The 26,192-nt window shown below is 39.0% G+C and overlaps 1 protein-coding gene across 28 annotated transcripts in view; it reads right to left on the bottom strand.

The window, feature by feature from the left end:
- Positions 1 to 312: 312 nt before the first annotated feature.
- The window catches only part of EPB41L2 (erythrocyte membrane protein band 4.1 like 2), a 226,386-nt gene continuing 200,506 nt past the window's right edge, over positions 313 to 26,192 (bottom strand). For 10 of the 28 annotated variants that reach the window (XM_058307454.1, XM_058307452.1, XM_058307449.2 and 7 more), the window contains 6 exons: positions 23,877 to 24,446; positions 21,865 to 21,987; positions 20,148 to 20,246; positions 18,470 to 18,550; positions 15,311 to 15,422; positions 313 to 1,552 (listed from right to left, as the gene is read on the bottom strand). In XM_058307454.1, the coding sequence (XP_058163437.1) occupies positions 15,315 to 15,422; positions 18,470 to 18,550; positions 20,148 to 20,246; positions 21,865 to 21,987; positions 23,877 to 24,446 (981 nt within the window). In that variant the 3' untranslated portion in view covers positions 313 to 1,552; positions 15,311 to 15,314. Of the gene's footprint in view, positions 1,553 to 15,310; positions 15,423 to 18,469; positions 18,551 to 20,147; positions 20,247 to 21,864; positions 21,988 to 23,876; positions 24,447 to 24,646; positions 24,701 to 26,192 lie in introns of all 28 variants that reach the window. The other 18 variants (XM_058307432.2, XM_058307444.1, XM_058307439.2 and 15 more) reach the window with 3 other exon arrangements.

Consider the following 26,192-nt stretch of genomic DNA (forward strand, 5'->3'; position numbering starts at 1 on the left):
GCTGAAATATTTCCTGAAAACAAAGCAAACAATCACAAGAAAACAAGCAAAACTATCCCTTGAAGAATTTTTAAAAGCTGGGGTGGATTCGTAAATCAGGCAGAAGGAATTCTGGCACTCTAAAACAGATTTACAGACCTTCAAAAATGCTTTAACCGTTTCAGTTCAGTGATGTTGACAGCATGATCCAATTACAAAGCTGACCTGACTAATATATTTTTAAAATGCTACATTCTGCAAAACAATAGGACTTCTGACTGAAAATACCATTTGAGTTGATTTTAAAACCCTTATTAAAAGAGAAATGACAAGTTTAGAGAATAAACAAACTTTATTTTATAACAGTATTACAGAAAGCAAAATATCATTTAATACAACTTGAAGCTGCTATAAATCTAATCTGGCATCATAACTATACAAAGGGTCAAAAGCAAAGGAAAAAATGTTCAATACAGTTAATCCATCCCCATCAGGTCTCTGGTGTCAGCTTTAAGTGGTGGACCTTTCTTATAACCAACAGAAGACCACCACAGCCCATCAAACCTGTGCGAATCATCAAACTATCTCAAAGAGATATACCTGCTCAACTACAAAGGGTCAGTTTTACATGTACACAAGGAGGTTTAATATAAAGCAAGCGTTCTACGTGAGTGTTCAAATAATGGAAAACAGTGGAATCTGGCCATGTTAAGAAGAAGCAAGCACTAAGGTTTAAGCTGCCTAGATCTCTGAGTAGAAGGGAAGAAACCATTTTCTCTTTTTCCTCCCTCCTTTTTCTGGAATGCTGCCGAAGAGCATGTGCCTGAGAAGCCTGGCACTGCAGTGTGAAGGGCGCTCTAAGCATAGGGCATATCGATGAACTTTGTAATTCTCCAGCCCAGAGAGTCTCTGACTTTTCACTGAAAAAAGTCAGGGGACTGGAAAGTCAAGAGGGTTCAATATAAAAACATATCCCCAAGGAAATTCTCAAACATTAGAAAATTTTCACAATTAATTTTTGCAAATGGTAGAAATGCTTTTAATCTGTATTAATATTTTCTCATACAGTATATTCACTGTACGCTGAAAACTCTAAATATTTAAGGTCAGAATTCAATGGAAAGAATCAGAAAAGAAGAAAGCCACTGTTTCAGTTAGTCACAGAATTTCCTTTCTGCACAACAGCACCTGTTCAAGTGAACAGCACCTCGCCAGCTTGGGCTGGCTTTGTTCACTATCATTTGATCAAAATGAGTCATACAAAGCAGGCAGTTGTACACAAAATAAACAGGAAGCAAAAACAAAACCCCAAATTAAAAAAAAAAAAGAGAGGGAGAGAGAAATAAAGAGTATTTAGAAGTGGTTATAAGACAAAATAGTATATTAAAATGTGAGGGAACAGTATAGACCAGAGCTGTTAAGGTAAAGTTTGGTGTTGTCATTTCAATCTTCAGGTTTCTGGCCATTGTTACCAGTTGTAGGAAAATTCGCTGGAGTAGTGGTGTAGCATTAAGACTCAGAATGGTCAAAATTGTTCATGTTCGCCAGGCTGAACGTTGTTGAAAATAGAGTTCTAGGAGTAAAGAGAGAGAGACATGGCTCAATTAAACATCCTAAAACATGGGTTTTAAAAATATAAGTAACATTCATCAAATTCCAAATCAAGCAAGCCATCATTAGAATGTGCCTAGTTCTACAATGTTCACGTCTACGTTTACCAGAAGACAAGCTTGAGAGCCTGCCCACTCCACTCCTAAGGGCCTTAAAGTACCTGAAGAATTGACAAGTACATGAGAAACTGGCAAATGAGTACATACTGAAAGAGTTAATAAACTAACACACAACAATGACAATTTGTAAAACAGGAATCTCAAAAACCAATGTAGGTTTTAAAAGCTATATTCCAAGGAAGGAAAAACAAACTGGATTTTGACTTCACTGAAATGAATAGAAAGAGTGCTTGAGGAGAAGAGAAGAGTCGGAGGAAAGAGGCACAGAAGGAAGAAGGTGCAAGAAGATGGGCACAAAGATACATTGCAGGGGCGGGGGGGCAGGAATGCGGGGAGGAACAGGGCATTCGTGAAGCTAAGTATTAGTCGAGTGAGTATAATGGAAGGCAAGGAAAAAGATACTGACTGAGGAGGAGGAACTGGAACTAAGAGGGCCAGGAAAAAAAAATAACAAATTTAGAGAGAGCAGTCAGACAAAGAGTCCAACTGTCAGGTCAGGACCCTGCCGTGAACCAGAGCAGAGAAAAGAAAAGCAGAAGACAGGTCAGAGCTGGGTGGTGGCCCATCCGTGAGGACCTGAAAAGCCCAGGGCAGGTGGCATGATGCGAGTCTTGGCTGGAGGAAGGGCTTGCCATGGCCTGACTAACGTTTCCCCAACACCACTGCAGCACCACGTGGTGAAGAGGCTGTGGAGAGAGGAGTGGAGGCAGGAATCCCAGGTGGGAGGCCATGCAGTGGTCCTGGGGGATGAGGAAGATGACAAATGTCAGGTCTTAATTCTAGATGGCAAGGACTTCAGTGGTTTCTATGAAAATCAAGTGAGAGAGGCACCACTGAAGGAGAAGAATTAGAGAATGTGTTAAGAAGGAAATAGGGAGAATATCTGGTTTGGAGTCTGGGACCTCAAAAAAAACCACCAAGGTTAGAATGACTGGCTTAGGACCGAGGCAAGGTACTGGGAGGAGGGATGCAGATTTGGGAGTTGGTGGCATAAAGTTTAAGTAAAGGCAATAGATGACACTAAGCTTCATGTGATCATAAGGAGAAAGGAAAGGCACGAATCTTGGGGAGGCCCACAGTCACAGGCATGCAGGAAAGAGAGAGGGCTGAGAAGGGATTATACAAGGAGGGAGACCAAAAACACAGATGGGGCATTGTCCCTGAAAGAGAAGAGGGGTTTTAGAAGGCAACTGTTTCATTTTCTAGTTTTAATTAAGAATTTCAGCTTGGTTGGAAATTTTTGCAAATGGTAGGCAATTACAGGGGAGGTTGGTAATTAACATCTTTTCCAATAGAGAGTAGTTCCCAGATCAGTGAGAATGTATGCTATTTTGGTTAGATAAGATTAAGGCTTGTTTTAATGGAAAACAAAAACAAAACTGCCCACCATTTGGATTTATCTCAAGTATTATTGTAGCCTCTAGATTCAGGGCAGATTGATAAATTAGATTCATTGTTTCCCACCCTGTTTTCTGCCTCAGGCTACTTCATTACTCATTAAATGAACTTCCACTTGATTCCAGGCAGGGAAAAATCAATGGAGAAAATACAGTCTTCTTTTTCTAATTTAGTAATTATTAAAGACACGTGGGGCTGGGGGGGGGGGCTTGGATAAAACTATCAATCAAAGTGGACTTCCTGAGTTATCTGTGACCTTCAGTCATGTTAACTATTCTTATCCAAAGAGCTCGAAGAGCTCAGTTGACTTTGCTTAGTAATTTTGTATTGTATTGTTGTATTGTTGAACACAGCAGCCACTGTGTTCGCAAGCCACTTTGCTTGACATAAGACATAGAAAAATAAATTCCTGACCTTACCAGTGCCTGCAACTCTACAGAAAGAACCAGGGGTAGGAGTCTTTTCTCCATTCCCACTAAGCTCCATGTCACTTTACTTCATGGAATCTGTTTTCACCAAAAATAAAAATTCCAACTTTATAATGTGTCATCAATTCATAAAACAAAGCTAAAATTAAATTTGTTTCAAAGACAGGAGCAGATCAGTAAATAAGAAACTAGGATAAATATATAGGAATGAAAGGAAATGGGTCTTGATCTCAAAGAGTTTCAACATGTATTATTACAGACTGCAAACAAACTTTACTTCTATTTCTTCATAAACTACCCGAAAACAAGACACCAATTTCCCCCCTCAGGTAATAAGTATTACAAATGACAACCCTGATGTGCCTTTAAGATTCCAAATAGCTTTCAGAATCAAAGAAAATTATATTTATTGTAATTTTAGTATTATACATGCATTTTGATTATTTTCTGACTATCTAAGAAGCAGTAAATCAAGTGTAACTCTGAGTTAACTAGAATATTCAGGGTTTATTATATGGACTTTTCTATTTGCACAGCCACATAACCTTTTTTAAAACAAAACAAAACAAAAAAAAAACTACTTCTAATACTTAAATTCACATAGAAACATATTCCCAAGTACTAACACTGAGAATTAGTGTCAGTACTTGGGAAGGAGAAAAGAGTCACTGCCATCACCGGAGCATAAGCATCAGCTATTCTAAAAATTTCTGTCCTTCTGGCATGTATCAGTGAGAAATAAACTTAATATTTGACAATTTTTTTTTAACCAACTCTATTTTGGGTCTAAATGGCATCCCGACCAAACTGAAAATTAGGCACTGGTTCTTCACATCAGAACTACAAGTTTCACGAACTTTTTTTTTTTAAGCTTGCATTCCACTTCATACTGTCAGAAGCCTGGACTTTGTCAACACAGGCATTAGCTGAACCTGCTTTCACTTTTGATATGGTTCACTTTGAGGCTGGATAAGATCATAGCTGTTAAGGGTATGGATTACACTTTATGCATTCGAATTTTGGCCAAGTAACCCACTGTTAGATTATACAATGTCAATAAGCATTTTGAAATATTACAATCACATTCCCAACCCTGTGTCCTACCCCTTCACCCTGCCCCCTACCTTTGGCTAATGTGAGAATAGGTCAACATGGCTAAGTTTCATCCACTCACAGGTCTAATTCTAGGTCCAAAATATTCAAGGATCCACGCCCTGCCTATGTTGCTTTGAGCCCCCTCACAGAGGTTACGAGCCATCTTGTTTCTCAGCATGCCTGCCGACCAGTGGGAAACAGTCACGTTCATGCAGGGACATTCCAATCTTACCTGGAAAGCACAATATAGAGTTTCCAGAGACAATGGGCTCACACAGTGGGTCTCACTCTTGAGCATGCCTACTCCAGAGACTGCAAACCTTTACTTGTAAATAAGCATTCGAGGTGGCTATGATTCTCATGTCCACACTTTAATGTCTTTAAGAGGGGAGCCTCTCAGTAAAAATGCAAGAATATGGTTTTTATAAAAAATAACTGAAGTAATGCAAGAAAATATAACCTTTCCCTCACATTAATGCGGATTCAATTACCACAGGACAATAACCGAATCAGATTGTGGAAACACTGATAAATAATTTAAAAAGACATAATGCAGGAAGAGCAATTATCAAATGTACTTGGAAGAATAAGGGGTCCTGAATAGCCAAAAACATCTTGAAAAATAAGAACAAAGTTGGAGGACTCACACTTCCAGACTTTAAAGCATATTACAAAGGTACAGGGGTTAAAACAGCACAGTACTGGCATAAGGACAGATATATTGACCAATGGAATTAAGCTGAGAGTTCAGAAATAGACCCTCACACCCATGGCCAATTGGTTTTTGACAAGGCTGCCAAGACCACTCAATTGGAAAATAACAAGTCTCTAACAAATGGTACTGGGAGAACTAGATATCCATATGCAAAAGAACAAAAAAGGACTCCTACCTCACACCTTAAACAAAAATTAAGTCAAAATGGATCAAAGTCATAAACATAAGAACCAGGACTGGAAAACTCCTAGAAGAAAATCTAAGGAAGCATCTTTAGGGTCTTATGGTAGGCAATAGTGTCTTAGATTTCACACCCAAAGCACAAGCAACAAAAGAAAAAAACAGATAAAAGGGACCTCCTCAAAATTTAAAATTTTTGTGCAATAAAACGCTTTGTCAAGAAAGTGAAAAGATGACCCTCTCAATGGGAGAAAATGTTTAGAAACCACATATTCAATATAAAGGTTTAATATTCAGAATATATAAAGAAATCCTACAATTCAACAATAAAAAGACAACCCAATTAAAAATGGGCAAAAGACCTGAAGAGACATTTCTCCATTAAGGATATACAAATGGATAAAAATGACATGAAAAGATGCTCCACAGCACTAGCTATCAGGAAAATGCAAACCATAACCACAATGAGATCATCATTTTCACAACCACTAGAATGACTACTATTAAGAAAAAAACAAAACCCTACAAGTGTTGGAGAGACTGTGAAGAAACAGGAACAATCATTCATTGATGATAGAAATGTGAAATGATGTAGCCACAGTTGAAAATGGTTTGGCGATTCCTTAGGAAGCTAAGTACAGAATTACCAAATGACCCAATAATCCCACTATTATAACATATATTCCCAGAAGAGTTGAAAGCAGGGACTCAATACCCAAAGTTCATGGTGGCATTATTTAAAATTGCCAAAAGACGGAAGCAATTCAAGTGTCCATCAACCCATAAATGGGTAAACAAAATGTAGTCTGTACATATATTGGAATATTATTCAGCTACAAAAAGGAAAGTCCTGAGGGCTGCAGCAACATGGGAACCCTGAGGACATTATGCTGAGTGAAATAAGCCACACAGAAAAGGACAAATAATTCATGGAGCTAGATTCTAGAATGGGGTAGACGGGGATGGGAGAATGGGGAGTTTACAGTTAATTTGTACAGAATTTCTATTTAAGCTGATTGTAAAGGTTTGGAAATGAATGGGAGTCATGGTAGCATATTGTTGTGACTGTAATTAACAGCAGTGAATTATATAAGTGAAAATTATTAAAAAGGGAAATTTTAGGTCATATATGTTACTAGAATAAAAATTGAAAGATAAAACAGGACTATTTAACACAGTGAACCCTACTGTAGATGATGGACTATAGTTAATAGCACAGGTATAAGACTGTTCTTTCATGAAATAAGAAATGTACAACACTACTCAAGGTGTTGACAACAGGGATAAAATATGGGGAAAATACACCTATGTAGACTATGGATAATAGGCAATAGTACAATTTTTTTTTTGGAGGTATCAGGGATTGAACCCAGGACCTGGTACATGGGAAGCAGGTGCTGAACCCATGAGCTACATCCCCTCCCCAATAGCCCTATTTTAATACTGTTTCATTAATTGTTACAAAGGTAATTACTACTAAAAAGTTATTATGATTACAAGAAAAAGTTATCAACTGTAACAAATGTCCCACACCAATGCAAAGTGTCGAGGGTAGAATAATATACGGGAATCTTGTATTTTATGCATGATTGTTCTGTAAACCCACAACTTCTCTAATAAAAAAAAAAAAAAAAGGCTAACAACAAAAAGATACCATGCAACTGTTTCCTAAATAAATAAGAATGAGGTCAATAAAACTAGGGCATAAAGTTCAGTTTTCAATACTGAAATGGATGGATTATTACAGTTATTTCTCATATTCTTCCATGGTTTTCTCAATTTGCATATCTGATTTTAATTTTTAAACAGAAGTGTTTAAATTCTAAGAATCCTAAAGCCAAAAATGCAGGTATGTTAAATTTCCATTTGGTTTACCCAGGAAATAGTCAATTCTTAAAATTACCACTATAATATAGACCTTTCAGAGGGCTATGAGGTTAAAACTATTTTCACAATAATACTAAGCCTATAAGAATTAACTGAAATAATAATAATGGCAAAGCTTTCAACTATAATAGTTTCCTTGCAGGCAACTCTATCTAATCTAGCATCCCTCCAATCAATCCTACACACTACTGACAAATCAATCCTATGAAAAGACGGCACTGAAAATACTACACCTGTATTCAAACATCCTCTAGGGATGACCTAGAGAGCTAAATACTGGCATCGACAAATCTTCCCAGCTCACATCCCCGGTGCAGCGTTGCCCTTCCAGATCTCCATCCCACTGTTTCACTACACACGCCTTCCTCCCAGTTCATTCCCCACAGTGCTCTGCAGAAAAGCCTTGCTGGGGCCTTCTTCATTGATCTGCCAATTTTCAGGGACCTTTATGGTGCCATGCCATTCTCTCTCTCACAAGAACTCTAACAGTCCCTTGAACATGGTAGGCTCACAACACGTATTACTGAATCCATGAGTGAAAGTAACAGGGACTAATCCATAAAGCAAGACTGAGGACCAGGGAGTTGGGGGGATCAGGGGATACTAAATGAACTGCACTTTGTCTCTAGGAAAATAACCTGAACCCAAGTCTCTACCATTACTTTCGGCTGATTTTTTTTTGCTGAAGTGGAAAAACATAATTATGTTCATTTTTCCGTTTTCTCTTGTTGAAAAACTTGACCTGTAATATCCCAGGAGGGCTCTTACTCCTTTATGTAAACTGTTTCTTTTTTTTGACATCTCTGAAAATACGACAAAAATGTCTAAGGGTAGTTAACGTCTGGCCCTAAAGCTAGTAGTGTCAGCTGGTTCATTCTGCTGGGTTCAGATCTTAGGGGAATTCCATTTAAAAGCATTCTTCAAAAACCTTAAAGCTTCTTTTATTTTATCTATTTATTTTTAAAAAGATTTATTTTATTTATCACCCCTCCCCCCATCTGCTCTCTGTGTCCATTCGCTGTGTGTTCTTCTGCATCCCCTTGCATTATCCAGCGGCACTGGGAAACTGCATCTCATTTTTTTCTTGCTGCATCATCTTGCTGCCTCAGTTCTCCAGATGTGTAGCACAACTCCTGGGGTGGGCTGCGCTTTTTTTTCCCTCCATGTGGGGCAGCTCTCCTTGTGGGGCACACTCCTTGCTTGTGGGGCACCCCTTCCCTGGGGGATCCCTGCATGGCATGGTGCTCCATGCACACGGCTGTACTGTGGGTGGGCCAGCTTACCACATGGGTCAACAGGCCCCGGGGATCAAACCCTGGACCCTCCATACGGCAGATGGATGCTCTATCAGTTAAGCCACACACGCTTCCCTAAAGCTTCTTTTAAATAACAAGTGGACTATAGTAAGTAAACCAAGATTAACAAAGGCTTAGTTAGAATAAAGTCTACTGAATCAAATCTTAGGTTTATAAGAGATCAGAAAACATTTCTCTGTACTCAAAGGGTGAGCTTCAAAAAAACACTTGGTGGCAAAACCTTAATCTTCTTGGGAGAAAGGGTGGGGGTGGGGAGAAAAGATGTTTTATATGAAGTTTAAGATGAAATATTCCTTTCATTTCCAGACTCCTAAATCCATCCTAGCATAGGGTAACAAATCTGTAACCCCTGCTTCTGCCCTCTCAGGCAGGGAGCCCGGGCTTCTAGGAGCTGGTGACAATGCTGAGACCACAGCCCATGGCCTAGAGGGCCCCCCTCCCTAGGTGGAAGGTGGCAGCTCTGTGGCCACGAGAGAAGGCTGGCTCAATGTTGTCAGCGCTCATCAGTCTTCTAGAATCGCTCATGAGTCTTCTAGAATGGCTGGCTATCTTACAGTTGTATTATTAATTATCTCAAAATCTAAGAAGTATTGTTTGGGCCAAAAAATTAAAAACAAAAACAAAACTTTGTGGGTTGGATATGGCCTGTATATATCTCTAATTTGTCCATTTTGCCCTATTCCCTGCCCCACCTTTTGGGTAAAATAATCTTGGGTAAATAATCTTAACACCTCTATAAGAAAGAAAAGGTAATAAACACCTAGACAGAAAAATGGGCAAAGGACAAACTGGCAATTAAAAGAAAAGCAAATAGCATGTGTGGATTTCAATCTTCCTAGCAATCAAAAAATATAATTAAAAAAGGTTCTTTCCTTGCCAAATTGGCAAAGGTATGTTTTTAAAATGGCTTATAATAGTCAGGGTTCATAAGGGTATAGAGAAATAGGGATGCTCACAAACCGTTAGTGAGAAAATAACTTTGTAGAACCTTTTTGGGGGGCCATTTGGTAATACATCGGAGTCCCGTGGGGGCACACCAACTCTGTCTCAGTATTTGCCCTAAGGAAACAATAGAATGAATGCACGAAAATGTGTGCACTATTATAATCTTTGCAGCTGTGCACTTAACTGTGGAAACTGAGGAATAATGTAAACATTCATCAGTGGAGGTAACGTGAGTAAACTGTATTGCATTTGTACAATGGCTGTTGAAGAAGGATGAAGTAGGTCTGCATGGAATACCTAGCAAGATATCTACACTGTGCTGGTGGAAGGGAAGCGGGGAGCAGGTTATAAAATAGAATCAACAGTACTAGCCTGTACAAAAAGAAGCCTCTACACATGTACATGAATCTGTGTTTATTTGCATATACATGCATTCATGTTGAACTCTCAAATACACTCACCAAACTGTGCAGAGTGATTATCTATCTCTGCGAGCAGAGAAATTGTGGATGACTTGTATTTTCTATTTTCTCCCCTCCCCCTCTTTTTGTAATAACTTCCTCCCTTTACTATAACCAGGAAAAAAACAACCAAGACACTTTCATTTGAAAAAACAATGGTCAAGAGCGACTCTGTCCAAGAGCAACTCTGGGGATTCATGACTAACTCATGCTAATGTACACACCACAGCAGTGGCATCAAGCTCCTTGCTTATTAGGTAATTTAAATAAATTGTAACTGACATACCAATAGCATCTGCCAAATTTATAAATATTATATTAGAGCATTCCACAGTGAAAACTGGCTGTATGTAAAACCCACTTAAACAAAACTCTGTATTCACTGGCTTTTCATTTCTGGGTACAGGAAGGCTTCATTTTAGGTTTGATTAATCTATACTGAAAACCAAGGTATAATAAGAGGCTAATTTTAGATATGTGACTGGCACAACTAGACAAAGAGAATGAAACAAAAATGCAACACATTAGATATGCCTGAAAAAATTCTGGCTCCTGAACTGATACAGTCACCTGGAAGGCAGTGGCTTTGTGCTTCTCTCAAGTACTTGGTGATTTTCCTGGGGGCTCCCATGCAAATGCGGAGCACCTGATTACCAAGAGCTCAGCTCAGCCAAGCTGGCTCTTCACTCCTGTCAAGTCAGACAGATAGCTAATGATAATTTCCTGTTTGGCTGGAGAGCTCATGTTTTGAAACCCTGAGCATCACACTGACTGTGAAACAATGGTGTGAATGCAATATTCTCTTGTTTAGAAACTGGTGTTAGATATGCTCAAGTACAGAAAGCAATAACACTAGTTTATAATTATTTATTGGGGGTGGCAGTCAGACTCAGGGGTATCTAACAAGTCAAGGAATGATGGATTTACCAAGTTTTCAGGAATCTGGGCACTAGTTCTGACGGCTCTGGAACAGCCAATGCTACCTATCCTAACAGCAGACAGGCACGGCTGAGCTGCAACTGCAACTCTCCAGCGGCCTCCTCTCTCATCTCCCCTCCTCCTCTACCAGATCCTGCAATCTGGCCAGTCCAGACCCTGCCTGGAGTGCTAACCACCACCTTCTTCACAAGCTAACCCCACTCACCTTGAAGCTCAAGGGGGAGCCATCTGATGCCCCTGACTTAGATCTCTCTCCTTTTTGTCCCCACACACCGCGTTCAGAACTTATCACAAAACAGGAAACTCCAGGCTGCTAGCACAGATGTGCTGTTTGTGAGTGCAGACCTTACTTCATTATTTTGAAATCTCCATGGCAAAACAGTACATAGTCCATCCTGGGCCCTCAGTACACATTTGTATAATGATCAAGTAAATGAAGGCAAGGCCATGCCTCTCATTCTTTGGTTGCAAAGACCTTTAGATGAAAAAGAGGCATGGTTCACTTTTTTACCAGACTTCAGTGATGACTCTGGGAATCAGTGAGCCCATTTGAAGTCTGGGCTCACAGGGCACCCAGTGCCAAATGAAGCAGGGTCATGACCTCCCTCCCTGCTGGGGCTCATTCTTCCTGAGCTGTCCAGACCAGACCAGACCGCCAACCGAACCTAGAGCCTTCTCCCTCTGGAGCAGGACTGCCCAGGAACACCAGTCCAGTAGTGACAAGGCCAGCAACATGTTGAGCTCATTCCAGGGATTGCAAATATGCACGTGAGATAAACTGGGTAGAGAGGAGTCCTTGAAAGGACATTAAAAAAAAACTATGAAGACATAGTGAAGAACTCATCTAGTGGGTATATATATGTTTTCTTTTTACAGTGTTGCATTTAGCAACTCCTTGCCTCACAGCTGGCCACCACCCACCTGCAAGAAGCAAGAGAGACCCTGCAGGTACTTTGACTATCTCCTCCCCCCACTTTCAATGCTGATCAAAAGCTCAGAGCTTTTAGGGGGAAGTAAAATCTCCTATTTTGTACCCTCACAGCACATGATTTCCTTCAGTGCAAACCATCACAGTTGCAATCACACGCTGTTTATTTAGTTAATATCCACACCCTCCTCCTGGAGCCTGTCCTCCTACAGAAGAGGACCACACCCGCTTCCCCCCTCCCCAGTCCCCAATGTCCTGTGCTACCCATGCACACAGGGCACTCGACAAGTATTGCTGAATGAACAAACAGTGACGCTTTCCCAAAACTTACCTAGCATGCTCACTTTATATGTTAATTTACACTTTACATTCCTAAATCTATTTAACAAGGTTGCTCATATAAGCTGGCCTTTGAGATAGGCAGACTTCCAAAGGCTGTGTGTGTGTGTCCACTGCAAAATGAATATATGGAGTAAGGAATAAGAGATACACCTAATTTTCTTAGAAACCTACTAAAATGCCATAGATGAAAGCAGGGGTCGCGGCAATGCTCACAGTGACAACCTGTATCTTACTTAAGTTTCTACTTAAGAAATGTGATTAACTCATAGAATTCAGAGGAAAAATATACATTATCACCTTATATTTGTATAACACTCTATTTTCTCATTCATTATCTTACATCCTAATGATAGTCATATTAAGTAGGAAGAGTTGATTTTTCCACCTCCACTGACTCTCCCAATGTCACATAATTTTATATCCGGCAGAGTTAAAATGCAGCACCTAGCCTTCTGACTCCTAGTTAAGAAGGCTCTTGGCCTTTCATATACAAAGCCAGCAGGGAAATACATCTCAAATACACAAAGATCAATACTCAGCATATAACACAGCACATTTAAGGCAAATGAATTTATAACTGTGCTAAAATTTTAAGATTCCTATCTGCATGTCTTTAATTTTATAGACAATATATTGGAAACAATATCTAAAATATGAAGACTAAGGTTGCTAGATATGAGTAATATAGAAAGCTCATTATAATGCTACATGAGCAACAACTAGAAAATTCAGTTAAAAATATTTATAATTGCAACGAAATACAGGATGCTTTGTAATAAGCCTAATAATGAAAGACATTAAAGAGCTATATAAATGGAGAGATAGATTTCATGTGTATGGGTAAAAAACTTAAAAATCGCAAAGATGTAATTCTCCCCACATTGAACTGTAGAGTGGATGAAATTCTAATTAATTCTAATTAAAATCCTACAACCTATACCATAGAACCTAATAATCAGAATCTGAAATTTAGATGGAACAGGGAACCAAGACTAGCTAAGACAAAAGGAAGAAAAAACAAACATGACTGGGGGGTGAGGGACACATCCTACAAGATATCAAACCCATTATAAAGTCATAGTATAAAACAGGCTGGCTTTGGAGGATGGAGAGCACAGGGCCCATGGAAACAGAGTGCACAGCAACATACCCAAGAGAATAAGAAATGAGAGAGATGGCCCTGCCACAGAGAGGGGAAGGACAAACTCTTCTATGAATAATGCTGAAACAGCTGGCTACTGATACCCCAGACAAATGGAGCACTGTTTCACATACCGCTAAAGCAATTCCAGATGGATTAAGGATTAATGTACAAAGAGCAAATATTAAAATTTCTATGTGGAAAGTATCTTTAGCATCCCAAGGTACGAAGAGTCCAAGCTATAAAGGTAAAGCTTGGTATATTCAACTGTATTAGGAAGTCAACTCATTCAAATACACCATGTAAACAGGAAAAGACAAAGCACTTACCTGAAGCTGTCTGTAACACACAAAACTGATAAGGGATTTGTATTCAGAACATATCAAGAATAAATAAGAAAAATATATTAAAAAAGAAAGAAAATAAGTAAGAGAGTGGAAGGAGCATTTCACAGAGATGTTTTGAGTTGTCTGGCCATTCATGTCTTCACAGAAGAGAAAACACGAATGGCCCATAACCATAGGAAAAGTTTATATCTCACTAGTAATCCAGGGAATGCAAATTAAAATCGCAGTTATGCATCATCTCATATCCACCATGTCCAAGGGGAGGATGTGGGATGCAGGAGCCCTCGTTCCCTGTAGCTGGATGACCATTTGGTGTGGCTGTGCCAGGTGAAACATGACCCATGACCTGCCCCATCCCACTGGGGCCTCTATCTACTGACTGACCACTGCACAGTTCATTTTAGAAACAATGGAACAATCTTATTAGATGTGCTATGTGATAAAGATAAAATCTGTTCTTAAAGAACCTAATAGATAATTATGAACATCTATTCAGTTCATTAAGAATTCTTCAGCTCAAGTTTTAATGGTTCTCCAGATATCACAAGGAAGCATATGCTTAACCAATCCCTTCTTGGTGGCCATTTAGATTGTTTCCAATTTTTTGCCAGGAGTTATAAAAATGTGACAAATATTCTTCAAGGTAAATCTTTGTATACATCCTCTGGTTATTTAAGAAATTCTTAAGAATGGTTCAAATGGTAGGCATATTTTTTGAAATACGATTTGCTTGATTGTCCTCTGTACATTTACACAGCAGTATGTGAACACATTTTTCTCCCACAACCCTCCAGCACTGTTGAAAACAAAAACTTTTCAAATTGATAGGTAAAAACTAACACACTATATTTTAAGCTTGTATTTATTCAAGCAACAGTGAGGCTAGACATTTTTTGTTTACAGTTCATTTAGTTTCTACTTAGTTTTCTTGCCTTAATCCTCTGCCCATTTTTCTATTTAGGTATTTAAATTTTCTTAATGATATATAAGAATTCTTAATATATTCAGGATATTAATTCTTTCTCTACCATACATATTAAACTCTGGCATTTATCCTTTAATTTTGGTTTTGTTGGTTTGACTGAAATTTTACTATTTTATATTGTATTTAAAGGACATAACTCTCCTATGCCCTGCTCCCAATAAAAATTCCTCCTTTAAATCAGGGTAATAGCACCTTCCTCAAAGGGTCACCATGATCAAGTAAGATAATTGATATGAATGCGCTTTATAAGTAGTAAAGCAACATCTAAATATCAATTACTACCAGTCGCCTCCCTTCCCCCCCGCCCCGCAAATGAATGGTAGTTATTAACATCACACATCCATCAGTTCACAGATGTTATAATCCTCACAAGTAGCCTAAACAAATGCATCTGAAAAAATCAAATGCACACCAGGACATGGAGATGGCTGATACAAAGCATGCTTCATACCCCTCTGCAGCTTCAGGGGTGCAGGGTGGTCGCAGGCTCTTACCTGCTTACTCATCCCCCTCTTCTTCCAGTTCGGTTTCCTTGTGCACGACCACCCTCGTGACCGACATGTCAGGGTGCTGCTCTCGGGCTTCCCTGATGGCCTGGGCCAGCGCCTGCAGGGCCGGGAGAGAGAGGAGCCGTAAGCTGAGGAATGGGCTTTTTGCCCATGGTAGAACACACAGAGAGTGGTCAGCCTGGATTCAACCACAAGCCAAATGGGTTCCTTTCTTCATCTGAGAAAGCAGAAGGATGTTGTGAAAAGGGCTCATTGTTCATTTCAGAGAATGCTCTCTACTTTTCTATATCGCCCTTTTCTCCAGTACGGTTTCCAATAATGATACATGAAAAAGAAACATGTTAGCTCTGAATCCCACCCTTGCAACTCACTACCTGAGTGACCTGGAGAAAACAGCTCTTCTCCGAACCCTGGTCTTCTCACCTGTACCTGGAGAATAATGCTAAGGCAGTAAAGATAGGCTGAAGATTTGCTCTTGGAATTGGAGTAAGCAGGGATGCATCCAGCTTAAACCCTGACATACATACTCAAGTGACACTATATCAAGGGCACTGGTCCAGACCTTGTGCATCTATGTTCTCTTAGGCTCTCAGGAATTGTCTGAATTGAAGCATTCACTGAAAGAAAAACAACTATAAACTGCTAGGACAAAGAACAATTCAAAGCAGCAACCAGAACGACAATAATCAGTAAAGCTGAAGAGCAGAAAGGCTACTCTGAAGGTTATAAAGTTCAGGCCCTGTTTTGTTTGCATCTGAATGGGGGAATCTCCAACAAGAAGATTTGAGGAGAGCCAAACGCAGTTAGGGACAAATGAGCAAATACTCTGAAAGTTAGTACTCTTAACACAGCTCTGCCTACATTAACCTGAGTGATTGCTGAACAGGAGATATCAATGCTCCCCAGGGGAAGAGAACACAGGTAAAACAGGCTTTCAGTTAGCAGAAAGGCAGGGAAATCCAAAACTGCTAAAATTATCTTTACACACATTTGAAATCAGTTTGCCAAAGTTCCATTCATTCTGTAACACCAGCACATGAAATTAAATATGTTAAAATGTGAAATATTATGGCAACAATAAGGAATGTGAGAACATTCTCACATCATACTCTCAAAATGGGAAGCTATTACAAATTAATATGCACAGAAAGGCAAGTGAGCTGAGAGCTGCGTGACAAGCACTGGCTAAAGAGTCCCCAGAACAAGTCTCTATGAACACACACCTCTTTAGTTTGCCTAAACAAAAGAGATTTCTTTTCTTCTCTCTCACCCAGATGAAGATTTCCTTCCACTATTATGATTCCTTTTAGACTAGGCAAGGTACTGAAAAGTTGTCAATGATATTACTGTTACAATATGATCAATAACAGTTATTTGATGGGGAAGTAATTTCTCTCATTTAATGCTAAATAACTTTATCAGTTAATGACAGTGGTGATAACCATACTGGAAGCTGCAATTAAATTTACTAAAAAAGTTTATGCCATTTTGTAATAGAATATGAAAGTTAAATCTCTGTTCCCTTCATTTGGATCTCTGACCTCAATTTAAAAACAGGCTCACACATGACATTACACAAAAGGGATACAGTGGCCTCTCAGCAAGAATTAAGGTGACAACAGCATAATTTCTTTTAAGTTTATGTTAATAAATGTGTAGTCTATTTGGGAATTTATATTTCAGATTGTGTTTTTAATACTTGTCTTTCAGCAGCAGTACTACCTAGATTTGAGTTCTCCAGTAAAGAGGACAAAAGATAAGCAAGAAATAAAATTTGAATGTAACCCCAAAGAAGAAAGGGGGGCATATTTTAAGCCTGAGAGAACCTAGGTTCAGGGAAGAAAGGGTAGAAACAGTGGCTGGGAGAAGACCCTCCTGTTCTCTTTCCACCCTGCCAAGCAATGTGAGCTCCTGCCTGCCACACTGGAGGGTTCAAAAGGAGTTGCTGAACAAGAGCCACTGGGAAAGAGAGAAAAAATGTTTTTCCCAGTATAATTCTACTCTGCCAGAGATAGTCTATAAGGGAAACTGGGGGCTTGGTTTCCACGGAGGTAATACATTTTCTGGAGGTAAATAGGCAAGTACACTAGTAATCTATGAGCAGAAGAGACTCAAAATTCAGAGTCGGGCAACCCGTCAAGCTCAAATAACTCCCAATATTAAAACATACACACCATGAAATATGACAGAAAAGTAAAATCATATTTACAGAGGTTAAAAATGGGAGTAATTTTTTCTTAGGTATAAAGAAAATCTATTATCCTCTGGTTACATATAGGGAATATCTCTCAAACCAGAAACTTTGTTCACTAGAAGTCTCTTCCTCAAGCTCAGTATTTGTGTTCAAAGTTGGGTAACATTTGTTTCTACTCCCCAGCCGAAACTGGGAGTTAAACATTTCTGTCCTTTCTTCAAGCTGCTGTAAAAGACAAACAGCTTGGTCTCCTTTAAAGTTGGCGTATTGAAATGACTCAGAAGAAACACCTGAAATTGCCATCACTTGGGACTGCAGTCTGAATTAAAGCTGCTGTAAAAGTCTCCAGCAGCTCCATTCAGCACCCGCTCATGGCCATGCATTCTGCCAAACTCAACATTAGCAAGACAGCAGCAAGCCTTTTAAAACTGTTTTCTGAATAAATGTAAATTTTTCACTTTATAAGAGATTTTACCCCCAAATAAGAAAAATAGGGAAAAACATCTGGTCATAAACAGTCCAGCTTTCTAAAGCTATAAAAAAATACGTGAGAAGTTCCAAAAAGAGGGCCTAAGACCAAACATTGTGCCTTTTTTTTCATTGTTTTGGGAGTCAGTGTCATTAAACTTCCATTCTTTCTTAATATTTGATGAAGTGCCTTTTAAACCAGATCACTGTGAAGTCTATTGGTTGCCAAGAATCCTTTCAATTATTTTGACCAAAACGTACATGCATAAAGTCAGTCAGAAATAAACAATCTATGTGTCATGTCAACATATTGGACACAGGTGGTATCCAGACTGGGAAGTGCCTTTACACCACGCTCAGGAGTTGGACTCCATCCAGGAGGCACTAGAAGGGTTTCTACACAGGGATGAGACATGATAAGAGGTGCAAAATGTAGAAAATAAACTCTTGTCACTTTCAGAACTAGAAGCTGAGATCTTCACCTGGTCATGATCGATATCAGCATCTCCTGTGATCACGATGCGTTTCTCAATCCTTGTTTCAGATATACCGCCTTTCACAGTCTAAAGATCACAAAGAATAAACAGCAATGACCAAAGCATATTTACTCACAGAGAAAAGCACAATGGAACCCCATCTAGACCTCCTAATCATCGTAAAGCAACACACAACAAGTGCAGCAAGACTAATTCTGTGAACTCTGCTTTATTTTTAAGCTCTCAAGAGAATTCTATTGTTTAAAGTGGAAGCATTCATAAATATGCCTTAATTGAAAGCAACCCTATCAAGATTCAGATGAGACTGAGATGGTGGGACAGATACCATTTAATCCAAATAGTTCCACTGAGATATGCTATTATAATTTCCTGAGTTTCCTCATCCCCAGTTGGCCAATTTTTTAAAAGGAAGAGTATTTGTAGACATAAAAGGCATTTTAACAATTCAGGTGTCTATTTCCATTTGAAAACTTGTTTGATATTATAGTTTTGATTACTTGATTCTGGTCATTCAAATTCATTTGGCAATTTTGTTCATTTGGTTTAGAGCAATAATAAAGAACTTGGATTTGATTTAAGATACTGGAGATGGGTTAGGCTGATATTAAGATTCTCCTTAAGTATTTGATATGATGAAAGCCACTGTAACGTGGATGAGACACATAGCCAAGGAGCTACTGTGCAGATGCCTCCCAGAGTGGGCAACTTGCCACATGCTGTTAGCCTGGGGCACACTTGATCAGGCTGAAGAGGTCTGTGACATTCCAAACAATGCGCAGGTATCACACAGTCCTGGGAAAGCATACCCCAATTTCTACAACTCTGACAGGTTCGCCTGCTAAACCACAGGCCACAACACTTCACTCCTGGGAACAAGGCAGGCCACTAGTTTTCAAGGCTGGATATGTTTTAAGACAAGTACCAACACCACCCTGCATCTATGTGGCACCTTTTAATTTATAAAATGTTTTGTTTTGTTTGCTCTCTTTAAATCGGAGTGGTTGGAAGAGCAGAAGGGATGCATTTAAGGCTTTTGTACAAACCTAATCTTAAAAGTAGAAGAAAAAAAGGAAAGACTGGAAAATAAGGCTGGAGGGAGAAATTTGATGACTTTGGCATGCATCAGCATCCCCTCAAGGGATTCAGTAGGTCTGGAATAGGCCCAAGATTTATACTTCTAACAAGACCCCAAGTGAGACTGGTGCTGGGGGGTCCAGGGACCACATTGAGAATCACTGGTTTATGCTGCTAAACATGGTGAGAATGATCTGGGGAAATGTCCCAATTCAACATGCTCGTGTCTCAAATAAATGAGGGAAAATTTGTACCATCTCAACAACCTGTTGAAATGTTCAATGACCTTCTTCACTCACTTGCTTCCATCAGGAGGGTTTGTTTGTACTTTAATTTTAGTAACTCTCCTGTAACTGTTTTGAGTATATGATTCAATAACATTTTTACCACCTTAAACAAAAATGCAATTTGGTTTAAATACATTTGTCAATGGAGCCTAATTCCTTGGATACTTGTAACCAAGGCATTTTTTATTACATGGGCACTGCCTATGTTACTCTGAAGGGTGCATAGAAACAAATGAATAATTCAGAAAATATCCTGTTTGCAAAGCATCATTGGCTCTCTAGGATCCTCTGGACAGCTTTACCTTGGTGATATGTGTGGTTGTTGTTGTTGAAACGGACTCAGCTGTGATGGTTTGTGCAGTCAGTAATGTGCCCGAATCACCAGCAGCCCCGCCATCAATCTTTGGATAGTTGGGGGAAAAATACAGAGTAACTCTTACTTTTGATTACACTATAAGAGAAAACCCCTCCCCACTGAATATGCATCAAAAAAATCTACACAGCTGGCAGAAGATGCTATCTGCCTATTCTGTATGAGTTTGTGTTGGTAATTTATTGACCAGGAGATTGGCTGGCAATTAAAACAGTCAAAGCAACACACTGGATATAGGTACACAGGCAAATCCTGTGGCTGGAGAGAGAAAAAGGAAGATGGAGAGAGAAAATGGGGCTGAAAGCTACAAGGGAGTCACAGAGAATTTGACCTGTGGGTCATTCTGCTAAGACTGGAAAAACAAACCAGAGGAACAGGCAGAGAAGGTAAGTTTCCACAGTGAACAGAACTGCTGTGTTTTGTTGTTTCACTGTTGTTTTTAAGCACAGGTAGATAAAAATAGAGAAACGTTTTCTGAGATTATTAAGCAACAGAACCTGACTAGGAGACAGGCTTTGAATGATCTGGTTATGTATTTATCTCCAGTTGAATTTTTGAAAACTACATTGTTCCTGTAATAGTTTGAATGTTGCAAATGTATATATGAGTACGTATGTGTATTACATTCGTATGCATGCATATGCTTTCTCTATATATATCATATAAATCCTTCCTGACTAGAAACTGAGAGGAACCTCTCTCAGACTTGGGCCACGCATCTATACTTCTTTTAAGGGCATTTAACACAGTTCAGACACAGGAGTACATGCTGTCCACCACACCCATTCATAAGAAATCTGTTGGTGCTCAGGTGGCACCTACACACTCATATGGACAACATACCCCAAATAATCGAGAAAGGTCTTAAACATATGCACATTAAACCTCTTAAAAATATTTTAAGGGAGCAATAATCTGCCATCCTCCACCATGGTACAATCCTACTGTAGAACACTAAACTTGTCAGTGGAGAAAATAGTTATTATACAGAATTTTAATTGAAACGACTATTTCCCCCTTTCTACTACCTTTAAAATTAGATATCTTAATGCTCGTTTCAGATCTTTACAGAGTAAATGTCCAAGGACTAAAATAAATCTGATCATTATTCAGATATACAATATCACAGTTTACATACAGAATAACCACTTAAGTCTTCAGAAAATCATCCCACATGAAGAAGCAGCACACACGAGTGTACATGTGTGCATAACACAAGCATGTTTAAGTTATTAGGTCTGTCTTCATAGAATAAGAAGGCGGGGGCTGATAACTTACTAATTCACAATTACATGAGATCTAATAAATTTTTAAGACAACCTGCTTCCCAAGTGTACCTAAACATTTCTGGATATACAGACCCTTGTGCATATTAATATGCACAAGATTGATCCTGCCCATCCAAATAATCATATGCATGCTCACCCCTGTAATGACTAGGTCACCAATTGGATGGCAGCTCTATCACAATCTAAGAAAGCAACACAGCAAGTTACACCTTTGGCGAAATGCAGAAATAAAATGGAGAATAAAAAAAAGCTATGTCAAAATCAGAAGCATGGAAACTAGGAGAAGACAGAATGAACACAGAACAGGCAAACTCAGTAAAAAAAGAACATAAGAGTTCACATCTAGAGCTTCTGTACCTGTGGAGACTCATATGTGATGGTTTTGGTCTCAGTTTGGACAATAGGGACTTCCTTGGTTGAGATTTCTGTCCTTTGTGAGGCATCAGAAATGGTTACCATCTCTGTTTTTACCACTGGTGGCTGAGTTGAAAAAGGAAGGTAAAAATAAATTCTAGAGGTAATAAAACAAAAGTGCTTAACGGAGCCTTCAAAATAATTATAAGAAACATATCCAAACACACTCTCATGCACAAAAGAAGAGTAAAAGCAAATAACCTAAAAGAAACAAAACACATCAAAGCAAGTACTTTCCTTCAAATCTATTATTTTATATATATATATATAAATACATATATATATATATATATATATAAATACATATATATACATGTGTGTATGTGTGAGGGAAAAATAAACTAACATACTGGCTCCTAAATCTTTGTACTCTTCAAATTATGATGATCCCAAACTACCTAATGTCAATCCTATCATCTAATGAAATATACTTTAGCTTTGGGCAAGTAACGCTAGAACTGAAAACAGAATGAATGATATGAAGTGGCCTGTCTTAATTTTTACTGCAGCTTAAAGAACTACATGGTTTGTACGAAGGCTCATTTCCTTTCACTGGCACACCAGCTAGCTAGGCTAAGATTTGCTCTTTTCCAAAAAAGCCTTTTCTGCCTTATTGACAATAGAGATATCATTTTCAGAAAGAATAACTTCTAGTGCAACTGCTTTCAATCAGAATTGTGTAAAACCAGCAGTTTTTCTTCTGTATTACATATCTTAAGCTGTCATATATAAGATTACCCCATTGATACTGCATTAAAGGAGAAGGCTGACGACTGGTTAACATTGTAATCTGCTGAGCATATGTGTTTATTGACAACCCCAGACTCTAATACTACCAAAAAAGTACTATACTTTGAGAGAAAATCCCTAATATTAATTACAGGAGAAACTGTATAGTAAAGGCAGAAAATAAGAGTTCAAAGTGGTCACAGATTTTTAAAATATTTTCTCTGAAGTGATATAGAAAGTTTAAAAGTAACACAGTAAAAATTCATTTATTAATCTTCAGACAGTTACATAAAGATTTTCTACCTCATCAAAAAGCAAATACAGATAATTACTGACATTATGGTTGTTTTAATTTTAGAATAAAGAAACAGGCCCATGGAAGTGAGCCCTCCCCCTGAGCAAAATTTTTCCCAAGTCAGAGATACTTCACATAGCGCTCAAGGCTTAGAGGAGAGTGGAAAGCTCTCTTTTTTGAAGAAGGAAAAGACTCATATCCAATGGAGATAATCCACAAAACATAAAAATCAACTTGCAGATAACGCAGAATTGACAAGGGACAGAAGAAAAAAGAGAAAGGTCTCTCATTCAGTAGGCTAGGCATCTGGCTGCCCAGAAGGAAGAAGGCTCTTTACCAAACCATACGATGCCTGGAATCTAATACAGAGGAATCGCAGCAGCATTCGAGAAGTAATGTTCTCATCGCTGCACTCAGCACATCATGATGATCAGAGCCTGCTGTCATTTCCAAAAATTTTAAACTGAAGAGAAAGAATGAGTCAAAATGTCCAAACCCAACCATGACAAGAGGACACACACACTCGCACTGGCCTTTCTTGTCCACGTTACATATACAAGCTTCTGACAAAACCACGAAAAAGGTATTTAGTGCCAGAAAGCAGTGCAACTAAGGACAAAAACAAGTGGAAACATTCAAAACATGCAAAGAAAATTGTAAATGTGAAATGAGAAGGAAAAAACGGTGTGGCTGCTGGAGGAAAGTTGACCCTACCAGGTGATCCAGTTGCAGTAAGGAAGCTAGAAACATGAACTGTGCCAGCAGAAAATCTACACAGCAGTGCTTTCCCCCTTCCTCCCATTAGAGAGGAGGAGGATTCTTGCTGAAAAAGCTGAAGGAGAATTGGGAGGACAGGAGAAGAATAAAGGCAGGTGGTCTCCACCTGAGAAACAACTCTAGCGTTTAGCTCCCGCCTGGGGCTCCCATTTACCTCTGAACAACAAATAATTTGTGGCAAAACATCAATGTCAACATGAGACACCTCTCCGTTAACTTTATGTTGCTCTTCCTCTGTTTCTTCTCTCATGTCTTGCTTAACAGCGCCTTCGTTTACACTCTTCTCTCCAGGTATCTTTTGGGCAACTACATTTTCCTGGGTCACTGTTTCTACCGTGATTACACTGGCACCTGTGTGTCTGCCTGGGCTGGCTTCTGGCACTGCTTCCTGCCTTTCTACTACCTTGGCTGCTCGGTCAGCTTCTGCCTCCGTCTCTTCTTCAGACTCCTGCTCCTCCCTGATGGTGCCCTCCGTCACCCGGTGGTGGGGCCGATACTCGCCCACATCCTCCTCCTCCTCCTCACTCTCGTTGCCGCTGCTGCTGCTCTCAGAAGACAGGGAGGTGGAGTCCTTCTGTGTCAGTGGCTCCACTTTACAACTCTCCCCAGGACCACGCCCAGGTGAGAGCTCTTTACCGTTCACTTCTTCCGTGCTTACTCTTTCGTCTTTCCCAACCTCTGCCTGCTTCTTCTCCTCCACTACATTCAGAGTCTCATGTGAACTCTGTACAAAAAAAGAGTGAATGAGGAAAAACAAAAATAGATGAATAAACAAAAATGATGGAAACCAAAATTAACTGATGGTAGGTTCATGTCATGGAGGATAACACAGATGATTATGATGGCTGACTGAAAGGGAAGCGGGCAAACGTGAGGGGGTCAGAAAACGTCAGGCAATGATGTTAACATGGAAAAGGGGAGAACCTTAACAGCATCACTGGCTCCAGTGCAAGGCCCTTCTGACTCGGGAGCACGGTTCTGTGAGACAAAAAGCAACCGAGGACACAAAATCAATAAAATTTCACTCAACACCCACCAAAACAAATATCTGACACTGCGAAGATGGAAAGCAAGAATCAACATTTACAAAAGCCCGTGCTCAAGCTCAAATAAAGGACAGTCAAGACAAATGCCAAAAAGCTTACAGAAACAAACAAAGCACAAAAACTGACAGCATCCTTCTAAATAAAATGCTTTTGTTATAGTTATTCCTATAAGCTCACCTTGTATAGCTGAAATTTTTTTAAATGGAATTATACCAAAGCTTACTGTTCTCTTTTTCTATAATAATTTTTAAACTTTTCAAACTTAATTCAACAGTTTTGGTTTCAGTCATATTTCTAAATGAATATAGCACTGAGGAGATGGCACCTTTATTTTTTGCTCGTTTTTTTTTAAACAGCTTTAATTGGCTAAATTATCATTGGCTTCAGATAGCTATTAACATAAAAATGTTCATTTCGGCAACAGTTAACTCCCAAGTCGTATTACAAAAGGGTGGCAATTAGGGTGGTGGCAATGAGGGCTCCAAGAGTTTTCTTTAGAATTGAACTTCTCCAAAACCATCTTAGAAATCTGAAATGAATTGTGTTTATGTATTGAGATGCTCCTTTTCACTCTTTGCAGACATGTGCCTCTTGGGTGTAAATTATTTTACTCTGGTTGAGTAGTACCGTAACTAAATGTTCAACCAATACCTGTGAACTGAATCCACGAGGAATAGAAATTATACTACAGTATCATAATTAGTATGGAAATTTTCTTATGGAGAAAATTGTTCAAAGTTTTAAGGGTTTCTTAAACTTATTTAAGGAAGCTCTTTTACACTAACACAAATAGAGCATAGCCAACTTTTTGACATTCAGGCAACACTAATGTCTGTGATCTAAATTAAAGTAATTCTGCTAGTGACAGGTATCTCCATGCCAAAATGGAAAATGGCACTGTGCCTCAGAACCTTCTGGGCAGAAATGAGCCTTGCTGTGAAGTTGCCATGTTGTCTGTTTCGTGTAGTAAGGTTTCTCACTAGAGAGAGCACAATCTCACATTTATCTGCACCAGTGCCATGGACAACCACGACCAAATGGCACGGCATGGCACACTTCTTTGCAGCACCTACCAACATACACTCATACACTCTCTTTGACATGTGCTATTATTCTTAAATGTTCGGTGAGGGCATGTTTTCATTGCTCCAAATTGATATAAAACAAATTGTGCTACCAACAGAACAAGAACGCCATCCTTCCAGTTTTAATGAAAAAACCCAAGTTTCAGATATTAAAAAGGACAATTCCAACTCTACTTTGACAAATAGGTAATATTTAACTATACCTACTTATCAAGTTCTTCACAAATAAAGATGTCCTATGGTCAGAATATTCCTACAGCAGATATTTTATTATTATTATTATTACAGGTCCATAAAGTACTATTATTATTTAACCTCAAATGGTTGATGGACTCTGCC

The sequence above is a fragment of the Dasypus novemcinctus genome, chromosome 11, assembly GCF_030445035.2.
Source record: "Dasypus novemcinctus isolate mDasNov1 chromosome 11, mDasNov1.1.hap2, whole genome shotgun sequence".
Taxonomy (NCBI): domain Eukaryota; kingdom Metazoa; phylum Chordata; class Mammalia; order Cingulata; family Dasypodidae; genus Dasypus; species Dasypus novemcinctus.